The 25,131-nt window shown below is 39.3% G+C and overlaps 4 protein-coding genes across 5 annotated transcripts; all 4 read left to right on the top strand.

Annotated features, from left to right (window-relative positions):
* The first annotated feature begins 66 nt into the window (after positions 1-66).
* On the top strand, positions 67-4,773 carry LOC104424272. Its single transcript, XM_010036639.3, has 12 exons — positions 67-552; positions 637-714; positions 794-851; positions 957-1,037; positions 1,177-1,248; positions 1,332-1,579; positions 1,693-1,764; positions 2,345-2,461; positions 2,548-2,629; positions 3,134-3,180; positions 3,665-3,746; positions 4,037-4,773. Exons 1-12 carry the CDS (start codon positions 398-400, stop codon positions 4,118-4,120), a joined length of 1,176 nt encoding a protein of 391 aa, XP_010034941.2. The 5' UTR covers positions 67-397; the 3' UTR covers positions 4,121-4,773.
* An 833-nt stretch (positions 4,774-5,606) lies between these two features.
* LOC104424271 (histone acetyltransferase MCC1) lies at positions 5,607-9,595 on the top strand. Of its 2 annotated transcripts, none has more exons than XM_010036638.3 (6): positions 5,607-5,875; positions 7,767-7,981; positions 8,083-8,227; positions 8,431-8,530; positions 8,618-8,846; positions 9,161-9,595. In XM_010036638.3, exons 2-6 carry the CDS (start codon positions 7,878-7,880, stop codon positions 9,285-9,287), a joined length of 705 nt encoding a protein of 234 aa, XP_010034940.2. In that variant the 5' UTR covers positions 5,607-5,875; positions 7,767-7,877; the 3' UTR covers positions 9,288-9,595. The 2 variants fall into 2 exon arrangements, with proteins under 2 accessions (XP_010034940.2, XP_010034939.2); XM_010036637.3 differs by having other exon boundaries at positions 5,639-5,875; positions 8,071-8,227.
* Positions 9,596-9,717: 122 nt separating this feature from the next.
* LOC104424270 (protein EXORDIUM-like 2) lies at positions 9,718-11,254 on the top strand. The gene is made up of 2 exons (XM_010036636.3): positions 9,718-10,623; positions 10,756-11,254. The coding sequence occupies exons 1-2, from the start codon at positions 10,095-10,097 to the stop codon at positions 11,160-11,162; spliced, it is 936 nt and encodes a 311-aa protein (XP_010034938.2). The 5' UTR covers positions 9,718-10,094; the 3' UTR covers positions 11,163-11,254.
* Positions 11,255-20,006: 8,752 nt separating this feature from the next.
* On the top strand, positions 20,007-22,120 carry LOC104424269 (transcription factor MYB53). Its single transcript, XM_010036635.3, has 4 exons — positions 20,007-20,064; positions 20,150-20,427; positions 20,629-21,411; positions 21,808-22,120. The coding sequence occupies exons 2-4, from the start codon at positions 20,150-20,152 to the stop codon at positions 21,812-21,814; spliced, it is 1,068 nt and encodes a 355-aa protein (XP_010034937.3). The 5' UTR covers positions 20,007-20,064; the 3' UTR covers positions 21,815-22,120.
* The last annotated feature ends 3,011 nt before the right edge of the window (positions 22,121-25,131 follow it).

The following is a 25,131-nucleotide window of genomic DNA, read 5'->3' as shown; positions in this document are numbered from 1 at the left end:
CTCGCCTCTCGAAATAGTAGTGCAGAATGTTGGAACTAGGATTAAAGTATTTTTTCCTTCTAAAACTACCACCACCAATTCTTATTTATTTATTTATTTTTTAAATTTTGCCCATTCTTCTTATTATTCATCTTCTTCTTGCAAAGACAATTGGTGAAGGCCGATGAGGCTAACTCGAGCTAGCAAGGTCAAATTTGCATTTTCATAACATTTACATTACAGTCAAAATCAATTTCTTAATTTGAACAAAACCCACTCAAGCAGAGGTGGAGGCCGAGCCTGGACGATCGATCTCATCGTTTATGAACGGTCCACTCCAGCCTCACCTCCATCTGCTTCAGCTTCAGCAATCAGCAATCACCCACACCCAGAAAGGAAGGAACCGAAGCAGAGGACAATGCTTCGCCTTCCACTCCTCCCCATCTCGCTCCCTCTTCAAGCTCCCAAGCCTCGCGCTCCCAGTTGCAGAGCCACTCTCAACCTCATCACCGACTCCAATTCCTTCCAGGTCGGACGCCTGCTGGGCAGCTATGGCTTCATCAACGTCACCAGGTAATTCTCTTCTCCTCCGCTGTCGGTCTTCACTTCGCTCTCTCTTATCCCTCATCTTTACTCTGTTCGCTCCTCGGTCCGTAGCTATTCGGGCCTCCAATCGAGTTCGAATTCTGGGCAGTTCAAGACCCAGGACGTCGGTGAAGGCAGCGTCAAAATCAGGTGCCACTGCATCCCCTGACTCTCTCCTCTTAATTGCTGGGTGATCCTCTTTCTCACTTGCATGGCAGTCTTCTCTCAGGCTTTACGAAGGCAGAGTCGTCCAGGGTCCCCTCTCTGGCTCTTCCGTCATCTTTAAGGTCACTGTTTGAACTGGTCCTAAGACCCTGCTACATGCATTCGTCAATCCTTTCATTAAAATCATCATTCCCACGAATTTGGATTTGCGGTACGACCAACTATAGGTGTATCCTGGACAACGAGCTGGTGGTGCTGAGGCCGATATGATGGCTGCCAACGAGCTCAATTGTCATGCCTTCCTTCAGGTCATATTTTGTGACGAACCCAATACCAGGAAAAAAAAAAGAACGTCTCTGATTACGTCAAAATACGCTTGTCAATGACAGGGTGTTCACTTTTTTTTTTCATTGATTTCTGTTTTCTTAAATTGCACCAACGATGCAGAGCAGTCCAAAAGGCATCTCTCAGAATCTTTTGATCCTGATAGGTGGCTTTGAGACAACAACTGGGGAACAGGTTAGTTTAAGTATATCCAGTTCTGCTCAAACGCATAAAATGTCTTTTCGACTTACGACAAGATAGATAGCGTCCCTTCGCAGTGGCTTGCTTTCCGGAATGATGGCATATATAGTGCTGCAGACTATGCAAAAGTCTCCAGTGAAAAATTATCAAAGAGCCAATCTCTGGGAGGGGGCATGTCATGGAACTACTTTGAACAAGAAGAGATGGTCAGACGCAAAAGATTCTTCGTCATTAAGCTTCTGCAAGGTGCTATGCTCGGTCTTGCTTTCATGCATGAGCATGAAAGGTTACATCAGAGTCTTGGTCCTTCTTCTGTTGTTCTCAAGTATGTTTCTGGCTGTTCATCCTTTGTTTTTTAAATAATGCCTTTTTAACTCTTATGCTAGAACTGCTAAGTCCTCTATTCCATTATGAGAATATTCTGTTTGATTAATGCAGTACCATAAGGGAGAGGGATGCTGCTTACCTGGTTCCACGCCTTAGAGACCTAGCATTTTCTGTCGATATCAGGTATGATCAAGTCATTTGCTAATATTATGACCCCAAAAAAAAAAGTCAGTTGCTAATGTATGAAGCCTCATCATGCAAAAGGCTGATGCTCATGATACTGGGCTTTCATATTCTGCTGATTGAACTACTGCAAGGATTTTGAATCCTATAAACATGAAACTGGATGAACGCTAGATTTTTTCTGTTTGTTGTAGGTTTACCTTTCTTGTAGTCATGCTTCTTTGTTTGATGAAATGGTTTGTTGAACTCTATCATGTTGTCATGGACAGATCAATTTGTTATTCAGCATCCAATTAACTTTTATGTTAAAGCTGAAAATTGAAACGTTGGTACTTTAGATCAATGAAAGTTATATACCCAAGAACTGTGATGCTGAATGGTCCCAAGTTCCTAGGGGCTTCCTCGTCATTGCAATTGAGTTTTCTAATTTATGTGTTTATGTGACTTTATCAAGTCTTGCAATTTGGTTGAGTTCATAGTCAATAGAGTTATGATTTATAGCAATGATTTATGATCTCAGTATATGGTGATGAGAGCAGCATTCTCTTGATTAATTTTATGCTGATCTGCTGTGGCTTAGGTACTCATACCTAGAAGAGGGTCGTGGAATGCTTTCTCAACAACTTTGGAGACGTGCAGCTGCTGGTGGTGCCTTTACACCATTTGAGAAAAGAGCCTTTGCAATAGCAGATGACATGTACATATTTCGAAATTTTGCATTCTTGGATTATATACCATCATTAATTGCGACTTGTGAGTAATTATCCTGTAATTCCTCTTCAGATATGAAGCGGGTCTTCTTTTGGCTTACCTGGCCTTTGTTCCATTTTGTGAATCTGGCATAATTGATAGTCTCTCTTTGCAGGTAAGCACTATTTCTAAAATTTGTTATGGGGGCGTGACTTTTATTTTATTTTTTATTTTTTGTATATATGTACATGCCATAAAAAAAAAGTTTTTATGTATGTTTTTTCGGCTCAAATCCACATCAGGAGATACTTGATTGTTGGAACATGAGAGATTCAAGACATGATTAACGTTAAATGAGATCATGTTTTTGCATGATTTGGTTTTTCCAAATAATAAAAGGAAAGGACTTTAGATTGAACCTTTTGATTGATTGCAAGGAAACTTGTTTAGTCAGGTAAAATTTCTTTTTAGGCCTCTGATATCTACATATATACAATGCGTTGCTTAAGGTTTTCCCTTAAAGACCAGACAACTAGATTTGTTAAGTAAAGTCAGGAGAATAGTTTTGAAATGTTTAATGAGGTTAACAACTGCATCACTATGTTTGGGGTTCTCCAATTTACATCTTGCAGTACACAGCAAATAGCTGCTAAGGTTATTTTAAACCTTGATTTTGCAGAGGCTACTGGAGAACACTTTCCAACTAGATATTGAAGCCACAAGAGAGTATGCTTTATAGTCCTAAATCTCTGGTTGCTTTGGATGTATATTTGGATGCGCTAGAAAGAAGTGCTGCAGCCTGAAAGTGCGATTACCATTTTGTGGCATGTTGAATGTGGATTGGTTTATTTCTTCTTAGTATTTATTACAACACGCTTAGTGTCGATGCAATACATACTGATGCTGAGAGGTTTTAGAGCTTTGATATGTGTTAAGGATATCTGTGGCAGACCAAGCACTTTTTTTTGAGTTTTTTTTTTTCAGATGATTATGCCCCTCCTCGCATGGACGAAAGAGATGACAAAATTATAGAGACTTTAATGATTTCTCCATTCTGTATGACGGGAACTTGGGTTTTTGTTGGGGAACTGGCTGTAGTAACTATATAGAGATGCTTGCTGTTGTTATGAGAATTAGCTGTTGTCCTGTCTTCATGAATATGTATCTTCCCAGTCTTACTCATTGCAATTTCCTACATCTTTTTGGGCAGGTATTGTTTGGCAGATGACCGCTTATTAGAAGCCGTGAAGTTTCTTGATCTAGGTGATGGAGCTGGTTGGGAGTTGCTTCAGGTTTGATTACTGATTTGATGAGTATATAAGATTAGATAGTGATTTGGTGTTTCACTCAAATCGCCGTTCGAACTGGACGAGATTTTGGGTGTCTTCCGTTCAAAGCTGAAGTACCGGTTTTATTTTATTTTATTTTATTTTATTTTCATTTATTTTTCTGTTACTTTCCCCTTTGCCTCCATTTTATAGTAATCTAAGGTATATGAAGCATTGTTCTCTATTGCGAGGATTCTGCTTCCTTTTGGTTATCGTATGAATAAGATCAACAGCTCTCCTCCTCCTTCTCGCAGGCTATGCTCAATCCTGACTATCGAAAACGGCCAATAGCAGAAGCTGTAGCGAAGCACCGATTCTTGACTGGTGCTGTTCTCTGAATGTGGAATCAGCGATCCGTGACTGGTGCCGCTCTGCAATTACATGCAAGTTGAGGAACTCTATGCTATTATAAACTATTCCGCCTAAGTGCTCTGGCCCGGGGTATTGGAGCTGTAGTCTCAATTGCAAAGCCTGTGTGCCGACCAATGTTGCGAAGAAAAGAAAGAGGCTGAACTAGAAGGAAAGTCGAAGTATGAGATCCCTGAAGTCCGATGAGGTGGACTTGTCTGACGAGGATATGGAACACTTTAGGATTATTTTTGCAAAAGATAAGGAAAGAAATGGGGGCAGTATGAAGAGAGACGGCAATCGCCCATCGTTGGTGATTGAGGATACAGGTGGAGAAGTTGAATATGAAGCTTCGACAGATTAGATTTCTCCCAGTGTCTCCTCCTCTATGTAATGTGCAACTCTCTTGTTTTCATCCGCCGAGTCAGCTCGGTGAATATCGTTTTATCCTCTATGAAGCATGCTCTCTCAAATGCTTCTACCTTTTCTCAATAAGCTCGTGGATTGAGGAAAGAATGTAAAGTTTGCGCATGAAGGAAGACCCGGTCTGACCGTCATCGCTCGTGATGATGATGAGAGATTCTCATCTAATACGTAGACAAAGGTTCATGTTATCTTAAGAGAAATTTACCTTTGCATTCGATATTTGTTTTGGTGATATGGCCGAATCAATGACATCAGAATTCCAGGATGAGAGATGAAACTTACCCGAATTTATGTCGGAAGGAGAAGTAAACTATGACATAGGTAGCTCTTCACCCGACGAACGGACCTTAGATTGTCATTCCCTCTGGTATCCTTTAGATTTTGGTAGAAGTAACTTTATTGAGATTAAAGTTGCATGTGATTTTTAGAAAAAAAATAAATAAAAACAGGTCTTTGTTACGCCCCCGAAAATCTATTTTGGTGCAGCTTTTGCACCAGGATTCCCAAACTTCTTAGTAGGTTCAATCGAATCCCCTATCTCGCTTTACAGATCAGATCCTTTCATTGAGAAGCAAGCACGCGACTCATCAACTCTATTCTTTTCTGTTTATTATTCTTTATTGGAACTCCAATATTAGAATGACAGAATACTTTTCTTCTTTGTAAAACATTGTCAGGGTGGATTAGTAGTTTCTAAAAATTGTATAATAATGACACAAATGATTTTAAAACTTTAGTCTAGTCTAATATATAGTATGGTCTTTGAATTTTTAATTCGTTTAATGTCGTTCTTGAACATTAACTTAATTGCAATGTTAGTCTCTGAATTTTTAACTCGTTTAATATAATCACTAAATTTTTAGTAAATGTTTAGTCTAATCCCTAGACAATATCAAGATATCCAACGTTATTAATTCAGTCTTTTAAATTCGAGAATAACATTGAACGTTTCAATATAATGAATTGAATCGAAAGCAAAATTACAGAAGAAGAAGAAGAAGAAGAAAAAAAGGGGGGAACTGTTCAGGGGGTCCAATTGCAAGAGGGGAAAGAATAAAAAGGGAAACTGGGAAGGGAAGAAGAAAGAAGGGAGGAGGGGTTTGGTAACATGTTCGATGCGGGTTGGGGAGGGAGAGTACGTTGACGAAAGTCGGGGAAGCAAAAGCAAGTCCTCGAGAAGCCGCAAGGAACAGCAGCAGCGCCGAGGCAAGCAACTTCCAGATTCTCCATCCCCCACCCCCTCCCCACCCCAATATCATCTCCCTTTCCATCATCCTCATCCTCGTCGTCCGCTCCCCCTCCTCTTTCTCATCGATGAGGTAATCCTCCTTCCCTCCACCCCTTCTATTCAGTGATTCACTCATCTGGTCCAATCGATTTCGTCTCGTCTCCTCCTCCGATCGTGGCTCCGGATGTCCTGTCCCCCGATCCACATGGCGACGTCAGTGTGTCACTTACTGCCCCAGTCCCTTCCTTTCCTTAGCGGAACTCCCCCCCACCCCCACTTCACTGATTTCGTTCCGATCTCGTTCGCGGATGTGCGCTAATTTTTGTCTAGGATCATCAGCCTTTTCGTCATTCGCTTGGAGCTTCAGTGAATATGCGTTGGTTTTTTTTTTTTTCTTTTTTTTGGTGATGGTCCTTTCTTCATTGTGGACCTCGTTGTCGTATCATATCGATTTTTGTAGCTTTGAACTTCTACTTCTCCCTTGTTCTCTTTGTGCTGTTTGGGCTGCTTGATGATGGGACTCGTGGTCGGTTACCTAAGCGTGGCGGCCCTCGTCCCCGGAGGTTTACTTCTGGGGCAGTCACCTGTCCCTTGGAAATCGATTCGATGCTCTCTGAGAAGATATCGCTTCTCTCTGTGCTGCAGTTTTCATTACATGCCCTTGTTTCAGGCAATTTGGCAATCGGCCCCAAAGTATTTCACCTTGAAAAGTAGGTGCTGTGCTGGTGGTCCCGCGGTGTTCTGTGTGTGTGTCTTGGGAGTGATAGAGTTACGGAGCATGTGCCGGTTATAGGAATCACATGCTGTTTAATGAGATTACAGCTCCATGCTTCTATACTCATACACACTTCTTCTCCACCTTTGTTTAGTATCGTTTGATCATGCTTTTCACTATGGCTGCCCACTGGAAGTTTGAGCGTAGCTCTTTTTTAACCAACGAAAGGTGATCATAGCATTTGGAATATCGACTTTTCGACTATTAGCCATATGAGTGGCCTGGTTGCTGTTTTTATTGTCTGAAGAGACTGAAATCTGGTGATATCGATCACATTCCCTGTTGACAAAACAAAAGACATCCACCGAGTCACTTTCTTGACTTACTTGTTCATTCGACTGTCGTATTTACCTTGTTGTGCTATCTGGCTTATTGGGCTTGCTTCAAGTTTCTCCAATTTACTGTTAATGGCTGCAGTTACGTTTTCAGTGAAAGTGAATTCTATGGTGCAGAAGGTCAGTCAGCCTTTGGTTATTCTCTAGTGTTTGCACCTCCACAAAGGGAATAACTTGACACTGTCTGACCTTACTCATGTGAACCTTCTAACGAGAAAATGTGAGGAAACATAGAGAGTAAAAAGTTTTGGCATTTTGAGGAGTTCATTGCAAAGAACCAATTTTTGGCCTTCCTATTGCTTACTGGAGCATCTGTGAACTGATTTAAATAATTTCTATCAGCCATAGAAGTCGCTGGGCCAAAATCATAATTGATGAGCGCTTGCAATCTTAGTACTTGGCATCTGCACATGCTATGATAGGCAGTTCAGCTGTTGCTTTTGGCCTTTCGTTTTCTTCTCTATGCAAATAAAACACTAAGCGTGTGATTGTTTGAGTGAAAAAATATCCTGCAAGTTAAGTTAGTTTTCTGAATTTTTATGTGTTTGTTTTGCTAAATATGATCGGTCGATGGAAAACCGTTTACCATAAAAGAAAATAAGCATCTTTAAAGCCAGGAAAATGAATTCGCCAACCTAAAAAGGGGAAAACATTTTCTTTTATCATGAAGTTTTTTCCGGAACAAGACACCCTAGGATCTGTTTTGGCTTGTGATGTGATGCTCTACATCATTCCATTATGTAGGTTAGCTGTAATTAAGATAATTGATACAGTGCCATATATTATTCTATTGCTTTCGTTTTATTTATGAACTTGTATATGGCCCTAAGTAATTAGAGAGCTTTAAGCGGAATTGCCATGTTGGTTTACAGTTCTTACTGCATGGATGTGGCGGCTGATGGGGCATAAATGGGAAGGGCGGTCTTTCTACAGGTTCTCCACATATATCCAGTTTTTGCAGGGGATTAAGATCTGGATAGACGATGGTCCCGCTAACTGCTTGCCATCCGACCATAAGCTATAGGCCCATACGTCCATCTGATCTGGAAATCTTAGAGCAGCTCCACGGGGAATTATTTCCCATCAGGTAGTTGAGCCCTGTAAACACTTTCGTCCTTTGAGATATTTTAGTGATGTGGATATTAGATGGAGTGGTTGCTTTTCTTATATGAGCAGTTGGATTTACAGGTACGAATCTGAGTTCTTCCAAAATGTTGTCCATGGACGTGGTATAGTGTCTTGGGCAGCCGTTGACCATAGCCGTGATGATGGAAAAAGTGATGAGCTAATTGGATTTGTCACAGCTAGGGTTGTTCCTGCTAAAGACAGTGAGGTGCGTATACTGTCATCCAGTGATCATTTGTATTAAAGCTCCTTTTGTATGTCATTCTTCCTCAAGCGTGATCATAGCTAGAAATGGGTTCTGTGTTGAGAAGCTGAAGAAGATTCTTTAGGGGATTACACCTTAATGGCCTGGAACTTTACGAACATAGGCTCCTGAATGATGACTTCTTTTAATTGAAATTGTTCTCGCAGATTGTGGATTTGCTTAATAGTAATTCTGCAGAATCAGAATGGTCATTAGTCTACATTCTGACGCTGGGAGTGATGAATAGTTACAGAAATCTTGGCATAGGTGGGTTCTTGTTCTCATTCTCCATGGCTCTTTATCCTGTTTCTGTGAGCGCCAAAGGAACTAACTTGCCTGTTTTTTGATGTGCAGCCTCTTCACTTATTCTTGAGGTTATCAAGTACACCTCCAGTATCCAAACTTGTCAGGCTGTTTATTTGCATGTGATATCATACAATATTCCTGCCATCCACCTGTACAAGAAAATGTCATTCAAGTGTATACGGAAGTTGCCTGGTTTCTATCTGATTGATGGCCAGCATTATGATTCATACCTGTTTGTTTACTTTGTGAAGGGCAGTCGATCTCCTTGCTCACCACTGTAAGTTTCCTACAGCTACGTGGATCTATGATGCTTTATTTGCCAGCTGCTCTTTTCATAAAACGGAAAATACATATTCTTCTTCTTCTTCTCCTTTTTTAGATTCAGTTTGATGGCAATTTCTTTTGCAGAACTTTGGCAATGATCCATTTCCTACTATGCTCTTGTTTTTTGACTACCAGCATAGCGTTGATGATCTTGGGTTCTTATTTCTATCAAAAAGACTGAATAAATTAGTTGTCTGAGGTGTCATCATGCTGAAAATTGAGACTTGAAGTTGTCTAAAACCCAAAAACCAAATACTTGTCTTGTAGGGAGCTTGTCATGGTTGTCGTGAGATACATACGGATTGGTTTCCAGTCGATTATCGCAAAGCTATGGAGCGATGAAAGGAAGGTTGGTAGATGGTGCAGATGTAAAGAAGCTCATTCTCTAATATAGGCGGCCCAGAACAAGAGAATCCTTGAGTCTCAGAGAATTAGGGATAAATGTATCTTATAGGTATGTTTTATCAACTGGTTGTTGGTACTTGAAGGAGGGATGCAGATGTACTATCTGCCTTTACTTGTATTCTTGCCTGTACATGTTTACACCTATTAATCGTGGAGAGTTGAAATAATATCAAGGCCATTGCATTGTGGCTTGTTTTTATTTTCCAAAATTCGAGGGTGAGATATAATGTTTTTTTGCAAACGTAGGATGTATGTGCCTGTAATGAAAGCAAGTAACTTTGTTGTTGTGTTTTTCAATTCATCATCTGATTAGATAATTGGAGTGTCGAAATAAGTTTTTGCTGGTTTTTTGGGGACATTGAGAAAACAGATATGCAGTGTCCACTCCTGTCATTCACGGATTATTGATTAATGGGAGTTGTTGAGTTGTTGCAGTTGACAGAGTCCACTCCATGTATTCCGGCTCTACAAATCCAATGTATTGACGTGAATCTCTTAAATGACACCCCCATGCATGCGTGCAATGCCCTGGAATTTGTCGACTGCTTCTTGATTAAACCCTCCTGAAATAGACATCCTTGTAATACTCGATTGTCCCCCTCCCTCTAGTAAAGTAAGTTTTTAAGGTGAATCCACCAATGTAGGAGGTCGTGCGGTGCGAAATCAGTTGCTTCTTTGTCCCTTTATCTAAAGCTAAATCCCTATCCCTCAACATTTATATATACACCTTTGAAGCGCAAACGGAGGAGGGGATAGGGGAGACGTACTAGCGCGCCTCATTGAGGGATTTTCAACCATGGCGTCTTCTCTGCCGAAACAGCCTCTACTATTGTTCATCTCCTCCTTGTTCCTGGTACTCCTTTTGTCGCCTCTCGTGCTCGGGTCATCTAGAGGAGGCGGCCGACCTGCTTCCCTTACGTACCACAGAGGACCTCTCCTCACCGGGAATGTCAAGTTAGGGCTAGTGTGGTACGGACCTTTTGGTCGTGTCCAGAAGAACGTTATCCGGAGCTTCATCGAGTCCCTCAACTATAGGGACCAGCACGGCGCCTACGTGGAGCCTCAGGTGTCCGCCTGGTGGCGTGTCATTGAGAGCTACCGGCCAAGGAGGAGGGGCGTGGTGGCTCCCATCAACGTGAAGGTGGTGCGCCAAATCACCGACAAGAATTACTCCGTCGGCAAGGTGTTGATCATGGACTTCATCCCTGGTCTCGTCCAAAAGGCAACGGGCGGGGACAAGAATACCATTGCCGTCATCTTTGGCGCCAGGGGTGTCACCGTTCAAGGCCTTTGCATGGGCAAGTGCTCTCAACACGGAATCCTCGGTATGTACCATGATCAATCAATCTATTTGTATTGACGACTAACTCTGGGTACACGGATTCCAGCAAGGTATAAGGTTATTAAGTGAGATGACATGACAAACTGCTGCTGCATATGATAAATCGATATTGCAGGGAGGCAGCCATACATTTTGGTAGGAGACCCTGAAACCGAGTGCCCAGGGACGTGCGCATGGCCATTCTACCCATCCGACTACGGGCCGAAAGGTGTGACGTTGCAGCCGCCGAGTGGGAACGTGGGTGCAGACGCCATGGTCGTATCCTTTGCCTCGGCATTGGCAGGAATTGTCACCAATCCTTATAACAGCGGGTTCTACCGAGGGTCCCTAACGGAGCAGATCGAGGCTGGGACGGCATGCCCTAACATGTTCGGAAGCGGAGCCTTCCCCGGTTACACCGGCAAGGTGCGGGTCGACCCCGCCAACGGCGGTGCCTTTAATGCTCGAGGGATCCATGGCAAGAAGTTCTTGCTTCCCGCGGTTTGGAACCCGAGAACTTCCTCTTGCTGGACTCCCTTGTAATTTCATTATAGGCAGACAAGAGGGTTATCCAGGGTCCTCATCTTTCTTGCACGTTATCCACAAAATTAAATCGCGTTCAAATTTTCACCCAGAAACAATCGGCGCATTCTCTTGCTTTCCTTCTTAATTTATTCTTCCATTTCCAATTTGTGCACACTTTAATATCGACGCCAAGCTATGCTTATGAAAAAGAAGATCGGGTTTACTGAACAAATTACTGAATAAAGATATCATACCTGGTCTCCAAAAAAAACATAACTTAATTTGGCCCATTTGGAATCCTTCAGATGGGGAAATACCTTTTCTCGCGCCATTATAAACCCGACTTTTTTTTTATTTTTAATATTATCATGGCTAGATTTCATCATAGCTCTTAAATCATGTGATGTTCTCTAAGATTTACTATAATTAATGATATCACTGAATTGGTACATTTTGAATTACCCATCCAGACAAACATTTTATCATCCGTACTTTATGTAATAGTTGCCACACGTCCTCAACTAGAGAAGATGAAATTTCAAGTTTAAAATAGATTTTCTATTTTACCATATAATGAATAATCACTCTATCAAATTGCGATACATGTGTTTCTTCGTATCTGCAATGGAATCGGGTATAAAATAATTTCTTAGCATAGTAGACCTAACAAATGTCACATTATTATAATAGTTCTAGAAAAAGAAATTCAAACTCACAACGTTGTTAACAAAGCAAACTCAAAGGCTATAATTGTATAAGAAAGGTAGATTTGTATCCCCCCTCCCCAAAAACAAGAAGAAGAGTTTATTCCTCGGGAGAAGTGCCAAAAGTTTTGTATGTCGTTCATTTTAATGACAAAAGTTTTTGCCGACTCACTTAAATGCCGAATCAAAGAAGAAACAATTAATTAAATGCGTCAAATGAGAATTTCACGCTAAAAATATCAAATGACATTTATAATTAAAAAAATTTAAATGACAAAAGTTTTTGCTGACTTACTTAAATGCCGAATCAAAGAAGAAACAATTAATTAAATGCGTCAAATGAGAATTTCACGCTAAAAATATCAAATGACATTTATAATTAAAAAAATTTAAATGAGTTGGCTTTTTTTTTCTTTTCATGGGAACGTGCAAAACAACATTGCTCAATCCAATATGGCTAGGTAGGGCATAAATGATGTCACTCAATTCAACCATGCAAAAATGATGTTGCACACAAGGAAGTTTATAGAGCTTGATTATCTTCAATATTGTCTGACTATCGCATCATTCTCCTATAGTCAGACAATATTGAAGATAATCAAGCTCTATAAACTTCCTTGTCGCTCATCGTCGCTCACTCGCCATCTCTATGGTCCATCATCCTTCTCTCAGTTGCTCAATTGGAGGAAAAATAGGACTTCAAGGCCAAAATTAGGTCTCAGAGGAAAAAAATTAGGACTAGGAGGGAAAAATTAAGGTTTTTGGTACAACCGTGGGGATGACGGCGCTAGAGGATGAATTGAGAAATGGTGAAGTTTCTATTGAGCGGTCCTCAATTTGTTCTATCAATTTGATGCTAACTTTGTTGCTTTGTGTCCATTATATGACGATTGTTGAGTTATTGTTTAATCAATTAGGTGTGATTACGGAGACCTCTATGTGAAATTGTCGTATTTTCTGTGTTATGGTCTTGAAAACTATTTTTTTTCTTGGGTGTAGCGTTGGCATGGGAGATAGTACTACAGGCATCATTGTTTGCTTTGGTGAGGAATTTGTTATTAGTATCGATGAGTGGAATATGTCAGTGACATGAAGGCATTATTATTATCAATATAAGGAGGCCATTGTATATTGATTTCATGAGCAATATAGTGCAACAATTATGATGTGAGATAGAAAAATTGTACTATTGTGTTCTTGGGAAGAGTGAAGGATGGTTTGAGATACTTCCATGACGATAATGATATTAAGGATATAGTTTATCATTATCTTCATTGCGAAAAAGTAAAAGTGTATTATGGTGATAATGAAGATGAAGATGATAACAACACTCAGGAGATGGTAATGAACCAAGTACTCAGGTTGGGGATGGATCTATTTTAGGCGAAGGAGAGGCAAGAGAGGGAGGCAAGGCATATCGCGAGTGTGTTAGAGAGAGTTTAGCAAATGGGGACAAGCCTTAGAGTCTCTAGTGAAGACATATGTGATGAAGAGTTGACTAGATTATATTGGGAAGTTGCCCTATTCGGTCAAAAATATGAAGAAGTTTTGCTTGATGTAAATTGCCCAAATTACGATGATGATGAGCAAGTTGCATAGTCAAAGCAAAAGCAGAGGAAATTCTAGAAAAATAAAATTGTAGTATTTGGAGAATAACAAAAATCTCAATCTAAAATAGGAATGAAAGAGTTCCAGTCGCAGTTCAAACAATGAGAATGAAGATGATGAAGTAGTTGTGCGTAGAAAGAATACTAAGTTTCTTTCTTATAATCCGATTGTTTCTGTATTTGTATTTCCTGTTGGTATGAAATTTAGTTCAAAGTAGTTATTGTCAAGTACTTAACTGCTAAATAGAGGATTGCTAAATTCATTAGAAATACTAGGGAATTTTTTAGAGTAAAGTGTTCACAACCAAATTGTTCAAGGAAAATATATGGCGCGCTAAGTAGGAAGCGTAGCTCATTTTAACTTGGGTTCTTGCAGAAGGAATATGATGGAGTTATGGAGTTTGATAGAGGAAAATAATGTTTAAGTGCAGAAACAATTTATTTTAGGCAATTACCCATCCTGTAATGTTAAAATAGGCAATAAGGCTTTTTATTAAATGAAATTTCCATTATGCCTTAAACTCCTGCTATATATGACTATTTTTTTTTTTTTTTTTATAGTTGTAACGTTAAAACTTGTAACTTGAGAGCTTGTAATACTTGTACTAATAGTGAAAGATTGATTAGTGCGGCATTGTTGTTTTTCCCTTTTCTTGATTTTGGGAAGGGTTTTCCACGTAAAAATTCTTGCTTGTTTTATTCTCTATTTTTTTTCTTCATATATTCGCGTTCCTAACAACCAGGATCAGAGCTTGGTTTGGCGAAATGGTGGGAGTGAATATGGATGAAGGGAAGGTGAAGATCGATCGGTTTGATGGCAAGTATTTTGGTTTCTAGAAGATGTAGATTGAGGATATGTTGTACGAGAAGAACTTGCATCAACCTTTATGTGGAGAGAAACCAGACTCTATGAATCAAGAAGAGTGGGAATTATTAGATTGGTAAGCTCTGGGTTTGATTCGTCTCACATTGTCACAGAACCTTGCTTTCAACATTGCGAATGAGGCAACAATGGTGGATTTGATGGTGGCGTTGTCCAATATGTACGAGAAGCCTTCTGCATCAAATAAGGTATATTTGATTCGTCGCCTATTCAATTTGAAGATGGATGAAGGTACTTTCTTGACATATCACCTCAACGAATTCAACGTGATCATGAGGTAAAGGCTTTAATTTTATTATCTTCTCTACTTGAAAGTTGGAGTGCAACCTGACTGCAGTGAGCAGTTTGTTGGAAAGAAAAAGTTGAAACTTCAAGTAATTTGAGATTTGATTCTTAGCGAAGATATTTGTAGAAGAGAATTGGGTGAATTTTCGGGTGCTGCCTTAAATATTGAAGGTAGAGGATGAAGCAATCACAATTTGGGAACTAGGTTATGTTTTTACCGTAAGTGGTATTGCAATCAGTTGGATGTCTAAACTTTAAACATGTGTGTCTCTCTCAACCACTTAAGTAGAATATTTTACTATATCTAAAGCCGATAAGGAGATGATTTGGTTGAAAAATTTTCTGAAGGAGATAGGCAAGGAGTAGGATATAATAATGTTATTTTCAGTGACAGTCAAAGTGCTATTTGTCTTGCAAAAAATCCAATATTTCATTCAAGGACAAAATACATTGAGTTTAAATATCATTAAATTCGTCAATTGATAGATGATGGGACTTTGTCATTGAAGAAAATTCTTGGTATAAAAAATCCAACATATATGTTAACAAAGGTTGTCAGCATTGAGAAATTGAGGCTGTGCATTGCTTTAGTTAGCCTCCATGGTAAGTGATGAGGGGGGCAAGACAATTTAGGCTACAAAGATAAAGACTATGAAAATTTTTTGTTGTTTTTTGAATATCAACCTCTAAGTGAGAGATTGATGGAGTTATGGAATTTGATAGAAGAAAATAATGTTTAAGTACAAAAAAAAATTATTTTAAGTAGTTACCCATCTTGTAATGTTGAAGCAGGCAATAAGGCTTTAATTGTTGCTAATGGCATAAATGTAGTTTTCATATTAATTATGTATGTCTTAGACTCTTGCTATATATATAGGACAATATCTTTTATAGTTGTAATGCCGAAACTTATAACCCTAGAGCTTGTAATATCGATATTGATAATGGAAGATTGCCTAGTACGGTACCGTGATTTTTACCCTTTTCCGATTTTGGCAAGGGTTTTCCACATAAAATCACTTGTTTTTTTCTTTATTTTTTCTCTTCATATATTTGTGTTCCTAACAGAACACACTTGTTCCATTATACTTGACAATTAAATGGTAATAAGTGCATAGTTGTAGAAGCACTTCTTCAACACCATCAAGATGACACCTGAGATCAAGAGTTATCAATTGAAACAATTAGTGAAGGAGCGAGTGAGGGTTAATATGTCTAGAAATCAATGCAAAAAAGCTAAGTAGATGTGATAAGTACATTGGTGGTAGATACAAGGGAGAGTATGCTTCGATTTGGGATTATGCTAGCAAGTATAGGCTTCATAACTCATCCGACAGAGTATATGTAAATGTTGTAAAAAAATCACTACTTGATTGTAGGACTAAGTTTGATAAAATTTATACTTGCTTTGATGCATGCAAGCAAGGATTCTTGGCTTGTTGCAGAAAAGTAATATGGTTGGATGGATGTTTTTTTGAAGGTTTTATGGAAGGGAGAGTTATTGATGGTTGTTGGAGAGATGCTAATTGCTAGATGTTTTCAATAGGTTGGGCTACTTTCAAGGTATAAAATAAGGATATTTGATCCTGGTTTCTAGATAATGTAATGGCTGACATTGATATCGCCGGTGGGGGAGATTTTGCATTCAAAAGCAACCAACAGAAGGTAATGTCATTGTCAATTATTGGTTTTTAAAAAAAAATAGAAATCACATATTTTAATTTACAAATATTTATTGGTTTGAATTTTTATAGGGACTTGTTAGTGTATTAGCTAAGGAGGGGGAGGGTGTATTGGGGAAGAAGATTCACCAATCTCTTTTCCAAAGAATTCTAGATGTTTGTAAGGGGGCGAATTGCTATCTAAGGGGTAAGCGACTAATCTCTAGCGTAATTTAGGGAAGCAAACCACCCTCCTGGAGAGGCTATAAATAGCCAAGTGCTCTTATTTGTGTTTAGTGTGCAAGGAGTTCTCCTACCAATACCTTAGAGTGCGCCTCTAATAAAAAAGAAAAAAAAAATGTTTTGTTTAACTGAGCTCTCGATCTTTCCCAACGCGTTGGAGGTAAGAGCTCGATGGTGGTGCTTGAATGGGTTGTTCCCACCTCCCTGGAGAGGGTTGCTCAATGAAGAATCTAACATTAATAGGCCATGCCACCACGTATTTGGGGCCATCTTGGCCATGAATTATTCTAAATACAAATGCCCAATTCGTCAATCATTTGGTTCAACATCTTGAAAAAATTTCCCATGTTTCTCGGATTAGATCGAGATATTGACACATCCGTGGCCCACATTTTCACCCATGTTCGTTTGGTGTGCCAGTGTGCAAATTAATCCTAACAAATTAGAAATTTGAGTGAAAGTGAGGACGTGGGACGACAACACTCGATGAAGATTAAGCTTTGGGTGAATCCCCCGTCTTAAAGCGGGGGAAATGGGCGATGTGTAAGAGCCATCCATTTCATGCTGTGAAGACAACAAGAAGATAAGATGAAATAGAAGTGAAGGTGACATGCCACGATGCAAACCCTAAGCAATTAGGCAACGGGTCGCTGAATTAGTCCAAAGATATGTCCATCAAGTCTTTTACGTGGTAATCCGCGCTTGTGTCCACAAATAGCATCCTACAATCATTTGGCCAATTGGCAGCTCCTCATGTCTAAAGGATCCCCACCTTCTGCTTTTCTTCGTCATAGCCCCTTCTATTTATAGGGGAGCAGGGAATGTCTTTACGTCACGGAATCGCACTCGGGGCGATTCATCTCTTCTCTAATCTCTACTGCATCCATACATGGATTATACATCTATCACGTGCGCTCGGTGTCAACTTCTGCGATATGCTTAGAATGGGTGATGAGCAAGTTTCAGTCGAAATGTACAAGGTGCTGTTTTAGAAGACGTAGTCGGACGCATTCTGAAAATGCAGCCCCTCAGACAGCGAGGACCTAAATGCTATCGTTTGGACTGGCGTAGACCTTGATGAGCAGTCGCGATTCCCTTTACAAACCACTCTCTCTTGTCGTTGGCCGTCATGTCCATCTCTTTATCTTTCCATTTCTTTGACTTCAGTTTCTCCCTAATGTTTCCATCCGCTACCCTATCCCAATTCAGTCCTTCCACTACGCTAGAGTTAATAATTCCTTCATAAGAAAAAGTAACTTTATACATATGCACGTACACGTATTTTTTGTACGGGTAATTTCCAGAATTCCATTCCGTCGCCTATACTGGAGTCATTATATCGGCCTTAAGGCTGTTGCTCTTTATGCACACACACCCAACGCAAGCATCATCTCTTTACGATTAATAATAACGGGGATCGCATGAGACCTGATGATCATCATTATATTATCATAATTCTTCCCGTGTGGGTTTTAAAAATGGGATGACGAGCCGGTTGACCGAGCGTGAGCTAATGTATGTGTTGAAGCGTGTGAGGTTTGATTTAACGGATAAGAAAGGATGACTTTCAGTTCTGCAACTGGGCAAAAACCTCTTTGACAGAACGCTAGTTTAAATCCCCCACGAGAAAGAACTAATGCAGATACACTTTTTAGAGCCGACACTACGCATTCTAGCCGGTTTGCTTTTTTTACATAGGTTGATAAGAGGGTATCGAGAGAGGGAAGTACGTAAACGTAAAACGATCCACCGTCAAATCTGGGCATAACTCCTTTGTTTCCCTTCTCAGCACTATTTGACTACTTTTGTGCAGGAATCGATCTTTAGCAGTTCGTCATGCACCTTCTCTGATTCCACGCAAAAATAAGACATTTCCATGCCAGCACACAGAGTGAGAATTGAGTCCCCAACTAGTGGGTTCGTGATATTTTCTATGCATTAGAGAAATTTTCGAGCCATACTTTAATTCTCGATTCGGTCAAATCAATCACTACATGCTAAGTATAATGAATTTTTCAATATATATATATATATATATTTTTACTTTTGTTCAAAATAAAAGACATTGCATGTATGTTAATTCTGTATAAAATAGATAGCACGGTTCGGGACATTGGCATCGTCTCCCCTATTGTATGTGTACATTAACTTGCAAGGATGCCGGGACTTAATTTATTTCTTATAACAACTTATTTGTTGGACAATATGGACATTTGGACAAAACCGTAACGAAATTCGGGTTCCGTTTGACCCGCCAGGTTCTCATCGGAGGAGGACATTAGTTTATTCCATGGCAGCTTAACCACGATCCCTACTTCTTTTGCTTGTGTCGTTGAACATTCTTATTATATTCTTAGATTCAGTTTCTAAATAGCATACGTATGTCCCGACTCACAACACTAAAGTGAGGAGCAGTTCTGTCTACAAAACCCATCCAGATGCAAACTGCATCTGTATCTATTATTCATTCCTTATAGTCAAACATGAGTTGGGGAGTCAAGTTGACCCACGTTTTACGATCCGAAATGAGCTTGAGGAGAGAGGTTTTCCACGTATATACATGATGATTATAATCGGGCATGCAGGCATGCAATGCGATAGTGATCGTGAATATGCCGTACAAATTAGCGTATAGAGGTAAAACGATCCGTACTTTTATGGGCCGATATTGTACATGCTCAAGACGGGACCCTTTTGTTACGATTTTCAAGAAATATCCCACGACGAGAGAATGACTCAAAAAGGGGGAAAAATAAAGCCGATAAAGCCGGGGTTGCGGTTACAATGCAAGGTGAAGCTGATGTACATGAATCTTCATGCAAGCAAGTTGGTGCAGCTACGTGAGGAGCCAAAGAAGGTGATGTGGGAATAGCTAGCGAACTAGCAATATTATAAACGGGTACCGTTAGAAGTTTGGTTGGTAGGTCGGTTCCCAGACGATTACATTCGACAGTTTCGTGTGAGGACTTCCGATTGAAATTATTGCCCCGCATAACTTCTCCATTACAATACCTGAGCAATTTGACCTTCTTAACCCTCTATCTACTATCTATCCACCCTCTATTTGAATTTCAAAGCATGCATTGCTGACAAACATGTACATGCCAACATAAATGAAAACCCAACTCATTATCATGGCCAAATTATCAATTTTAGTCTCCCTACTAATCGAGGGTATGTGGGAAGGTAGAGTGAAGACGGAGGACAGAAAGATTGCTTAACTATGTTAGTTGTGCTGCTTATTAAATTGCACTTCACAATAGAAATTTTAAATAGGTAGTTCTGGCATGCACGAGGATATGAATAATCGAATGCAGGACTCTTTAAGTAGTTGACCATGGATCGAGGACATATTTGGAACTTAGCGGTTTACATCCTCCTGGGAAAATACTTGTGCATTACTCCAACGTCAAAATCATGACACACCCGCACATGAAAAACTTTATGCACTACCCTGTTATACAATATAAATACCCAGTTAAACCCCCTCACTTCACAGCTAAATCCAGAAGTTTGAAGAGAGTCCACTTCCAAAAGGTTTCTATCGCTTGCATTAACGATAAACTAGAAGCCGTAGTTAGCCACTGAATAATTGTCACATTTTTTTACGTTTGGCCTGCAGATGCAAAGTGAAGTGCCGATGGAAAGCGAGGAGTTGAACGGGTCATCGCTGAAGAAGGGGCCGTGGACGCCAGAAGAAGACAGGAAGCTGATGGAGTACATAGAGAGACATGGCCATGGCAGTTGGCGATCTCTCCCAAGGCTTGCCGGTCTAAACAGATGTGGCAAGAGTTGCCGCCTCCGCTGGATCAACTACTTGAGGCCAGACATCAAGCGAGGCAATTTCACCGATGAAGAGAAGCAGATGATCATCAACCTGCATGCCGTTTATGGAAACAAGTATTGTTCATGCACATATACACGATTTGACTTGATTGATTACACGATTAAATCCATATGAGTTCGTGTTTTAATTTCATATGCTCCCTATATATTATCGACTCCTGGCTAGCTAGGAGAAAGCGTGCTTCTTCCTTCTGCAATTCATCAGCAACTAGCTTGTGGTCTTGGTGTATCTCATGTCCGCTTGTCATTGATCAGGTGGTCGGCCATAGCCACTCATCTTCCTGGGCGTACCGACAATGAGATAAAGAACCTGTGGAACACCCATCTCAAGAAGAAGCTGCTCCAAATGGGTATAGACCCAATGACTCATCAGCCCAGAGCCGACCTCAATATTTTCTCCAACTTGCAACAATTGCTCACCCTCGCCAACTTGCTCAATAGCAATAATCAGTTTGCTTCCCCTTTGGAAATTAATAATGCTATGAGGACGTTACACTTTCAGTCGGACTCAACACTACTTGCTAGAATCCAATTGCTTTCGCAAGTTTTCGGTGCTACTGGTAATTGTAATCCACCACCCGTGAATAATATCGATGCGCTCCTGATGCACTTGGTTGGCTCATCTTCTTCTTTGTCTTCTGGTCACGAGCACCGTCTGGAGGATTACTTGAAAAATAATAGAATCACAAATGAATATTCCGATCGGTTTGGAGCTGGTGATGGATTGGTACCGTCTGGTGCCTTTTCTGCTTCGACATCATTCGAAGTGAAAGAGCCTCAGTTACCTTGTAATTCCATGTTGAACACTGGCGATTATCCAATGCCATTCGAAAATTCCATCCCTCCACTCGTATGTGCTTCACCGGGTCATCGTGTTTCGTCCATCAGTGAGATGGAGAAGAGCAAGATGTACGAAAATTCTTCATCCACTTCGACAACGACCTTCGATCGGTTGGAGCTAGAAGCTAACAACTGGGGAGATCATCATCAGTTCATGGATGATGAGGTGTCCGACTCCTTCTGGAACGAACTCATTCGGTAAGATTCCTTGTTGCAATGAATGTCTGCATTGCATCTACGAATTGGTGTAGAAAAATTGATATGCTAAATGATGTGACAGTCTTCAGCATACCTAGTATTATTGTCTCCCTCAATTTATATGACTTAAAAATTTTCACAATGTGTTCTCTATAATGAAAACATTATTTTACCTAAATGTTGCCATACAATGAGTCCGAATGACAACTACATATGGTTTTGAAGCCTACTTCCAGGATTAATAACTAAATGTTCACACATGCCATGCACAGCATTTTATGAAATGTAATCTTTTCCAAGAATGGTAAACAGTATAGATCCACTTAAGTCACTTAGCTACTCAAGACAGCTTGCTTGTTTCAATTCCGTCTAATAATGAATAAACGTGTTTTGCAGGCAATGAGTAATCATCTATTTGTGCAACCAAAGACAACCCTTTGTATTCTGGAGCGCCCTCCATGCAGGGCGGTTGTTCTATAGATGGGGATTGTCGAAGATTTTAAGACCGTAACATTCACAGTGTACAATTAAGTCATGTAGGAGGTTTCTTTCTTTCTTTTTTATGTATAACCATTTAGGTCGAGGCTAGTTCACGGTCAAGGGAATTTGGATTACAGAACATTGGATTACGATTTTATAGGACCTTCTCTCTTTGTTTGTAATAAGACTCGTGTGTATATGTCTATTACTGAACAATTATTGTGCATCGCATATGATTTCTTCATTTTTTTTTTCTTCTTTTTTGGTAAAGTAAAACAGAGAGAGAAGGATTTGAAAGTGTTAAAAGTGTTTATCTTTATAATGCAATTTTCAGATAAGTGGTTCATGCTAATTGCGTTTGAATCTCTCCCGATTAATTTAGGCAAAGTCACAACCAACGTTTCAAATACCACCACGTCCACAATTTCCACAAAATTAAGGCACCGATGCGAGATGAGAGCCTTTTTTTTTTTCCATTTGTACTCGGGTACCATGATACTTACGAATCTGCAGATTGATCCACAACAGAAAATTTTCAACGCTTTCTGTAAATTTTTTTGTTTCTTTTCCATGCGGTATAGATATGCTTACGTTACGTTGCGTGCTCATATATCTGATGATGAGGAAGATGCAGACAAGGCGAAGAAAATGAAGGAAGTAGTACGATTGAAGAGGGAGTTAGTTGTGGAAAAACTGGAGGCCCCGAAATCGATACGGATGCGAGCAAGAGCTGTTTGTCTTTGGTGAAAGTAGAGAGAGCGAGGGGTTGACCTTTGCATGCATTTGAGAGTCCTCCACAATTACTCATCCCATCATATATCTTCAATGTACAATTTTTAGAAAGCCCAACAAGTAATCTCTCCCTCTCTCTCCCACGTAGCTCGAGACAAAAAATTCCCCTGGAAGTGGCTAATGGCGTAGCCTAGAAAAAAGTCAAATGTCCTCGTAACTCATTAGGTAAAAGCATTAAAGGAGATGTTACATATAGCTTGTAATCATCTCTCTTGGAACAAGCTAACTGCTCCTTTTTTCTCTTTTCTTTTTTCCTTTTGTGGTGTTACATCTAAATTAGTAAATTGTATTCGAGTTCATGCATCCGGTTCAATTCACCACCGCCTGTGTCTGGAAGCATTTGTAGGAAATCACTTTTTCTCCTTCGGATTCAAAGGGGACTGCAGTCAAATCTCATATGCTAGTCAAGAAGGCGCTTATATATGTGGTAATTAGTAGGTAGGTGATGTCTATTGTCCCGGGCATCCCATTCAAAAGAACAACTAACCCAATACCTACCCTGCCAAATCTCTTTATATTCCAACCTAAGTAATCATCATCTCCCAACAAACTTAATATGCTTATCTAATTAAAGATGCAATACCCGAATGTTATTACTTTTGCTGTTCTTCATTAGCTAGAATCATTGCCGGGCATGCTGACTTTTTAATCAAGAACTATTCCTCTTTGAATTCCCAAATTCTATTGCCCGCGAATGGGTATTATCTCCGAAGTTTGGACCAAGTTGTTGAATGTGCCTTTGCAACTGGCGACTCTTGCTGGACTGTGATGTGAATTGTTGCGAGGGCAATTGGCAATCCTTTAGTTCCTGATTAAGGCCAGGCTAATACAGAAGGTTCTTGTTTTGTCTAGTGAACAGCTCTGTACTGAAACTGATCCTACAATGCCTTGGCCTGAATCAGTGCCGGTTGGTCCTAAGGTTAGAGCTGCTGTGGAGAATAAGGTTAAATGCCCTTGGGCTTGGGGTTTGGTTAACTGCTGTCCTTATGGGAAGTGTGGCCACTTTTCGTACTCTCATGTAATACGGATGGTCCTTGATAATGGGTGTACATATTAAAGAACATGTCAAGGCACCTTTTTCCATTCGCTGAGGAGTTACCCATAACGACACTCGTTTTTTTTCCTTATCTATATTGCCCTGTGCATATTACTAAATGCCTCTTGAATATAGATTAAGAAGAAAGGTTGCGTTCGAGATTCTTCTAGCCATGCTTTACACGAAGGAGCTCGACTTAAAAGCTTCCAAAATGACTGCTGTACAGCTTATAAATGCTTCTTTTGGATGATTTGCAGATTTTATCCACCAATCTTACCTTTTTCTATTGTTGATATCGTGGTTGGAATTACTCGGTCATTATTTTTCAATCTCAAGAACATGATATAAGTTGAAAGTGTAATAATATCACTTCGATTGGCCTTTGAGGTGACCTACCTCCTAATGCATCTTCTAAGATTGTTCTTTTGATCCAAATCTATTAATTCATAACATTTTGGCGTAACATGAGGTGTTTTATTCAAAATGATCATGCTCTTAAATTTAATATAGTTTATTTATAGATAATTGTCACTAAAAAGTTTTGTCGAAAGAATACTTATCGTAAACATAACATGCTTGGCCCAATAAAATTAACTTAACTTCCAAATCGAGCCTACTTCGATTAACACATAGAGTCGGGCCAATGAAGCTTTTATTTGCATTATTCATGGGTCGTAAACCATAGAAATCCATACAAAATCACAAGAAAATCTACCTTATATTTGTAGGTGTCAATAGAAGACGATCTAAGTAGTAGGCAAAAGAACACTTCAGTGCGTTTTTTTCTGAAAGGGACACTTAAGTGCCATAAACTTACGAAAGGTACACTTAAGTGCCAAAATCGGAGTAAAATGGATCACTTGAGTGCCAATCCGGCCAAAATCCGGCCAAAATGCGACGTGTCAATTTTCCCAAATGAAGTGCGAAACGGCGTCGTTTTAATCTTTGATATGGCCAAAAATTTAATAAAAATTAATTTAAAACTAAATTTATTTAAATATTTATAAAATATTAAAAAAAATTAAAATTTTAAATTTTTAAAAATTTAAAAATTTTCAAAAAACTAAAAATATTAAAAAATTTAAAAATTTAAAAAATTTTAGAAAATTTTGTAAAATTTTATAAAAATTTATAAAATTCTATAAAAATTTATAAAATTCTATAAAAATTGATAAAATATTTAAAAATTAAAAAGAAATTAAAATTTAAAAAAATAAAAAAAATTCAAAATTTTTTAGAAAATTAAAAAAATTTAAAAATTTTAGAAAATTAATTAATTTTAATTTAAAATAAATTTATTTAAAAATTTAAAAATTAAAATTTTAAAATTAAAAACATTTGCAAAATTAAAAAAGTTAAAAAAAAAATAATTTTAAAAAAAAAAGAAGAGGGTGCCGGTTGAGGGCTGAAAT

Source organism: Eucalyptus grandis, chromosome 11 (assembly GCF_016545825.1).
Source record: "Eucalyptus grandis isolate ANBG69807.140 chromosome 11, ASM1654582v1, whole genome shotgun sequence".
NCBI lineage: Eukaryota > Viridiplantae > Streptophyta > Magnoliopsida > Myrtales > Myrtaceae > Eucalyptus > Eucalyptus grandis.
Note: the sequence above shows the minus strand (reverse complement) of the source record. Positions and strands in the feature narration are given on the sequence as shown.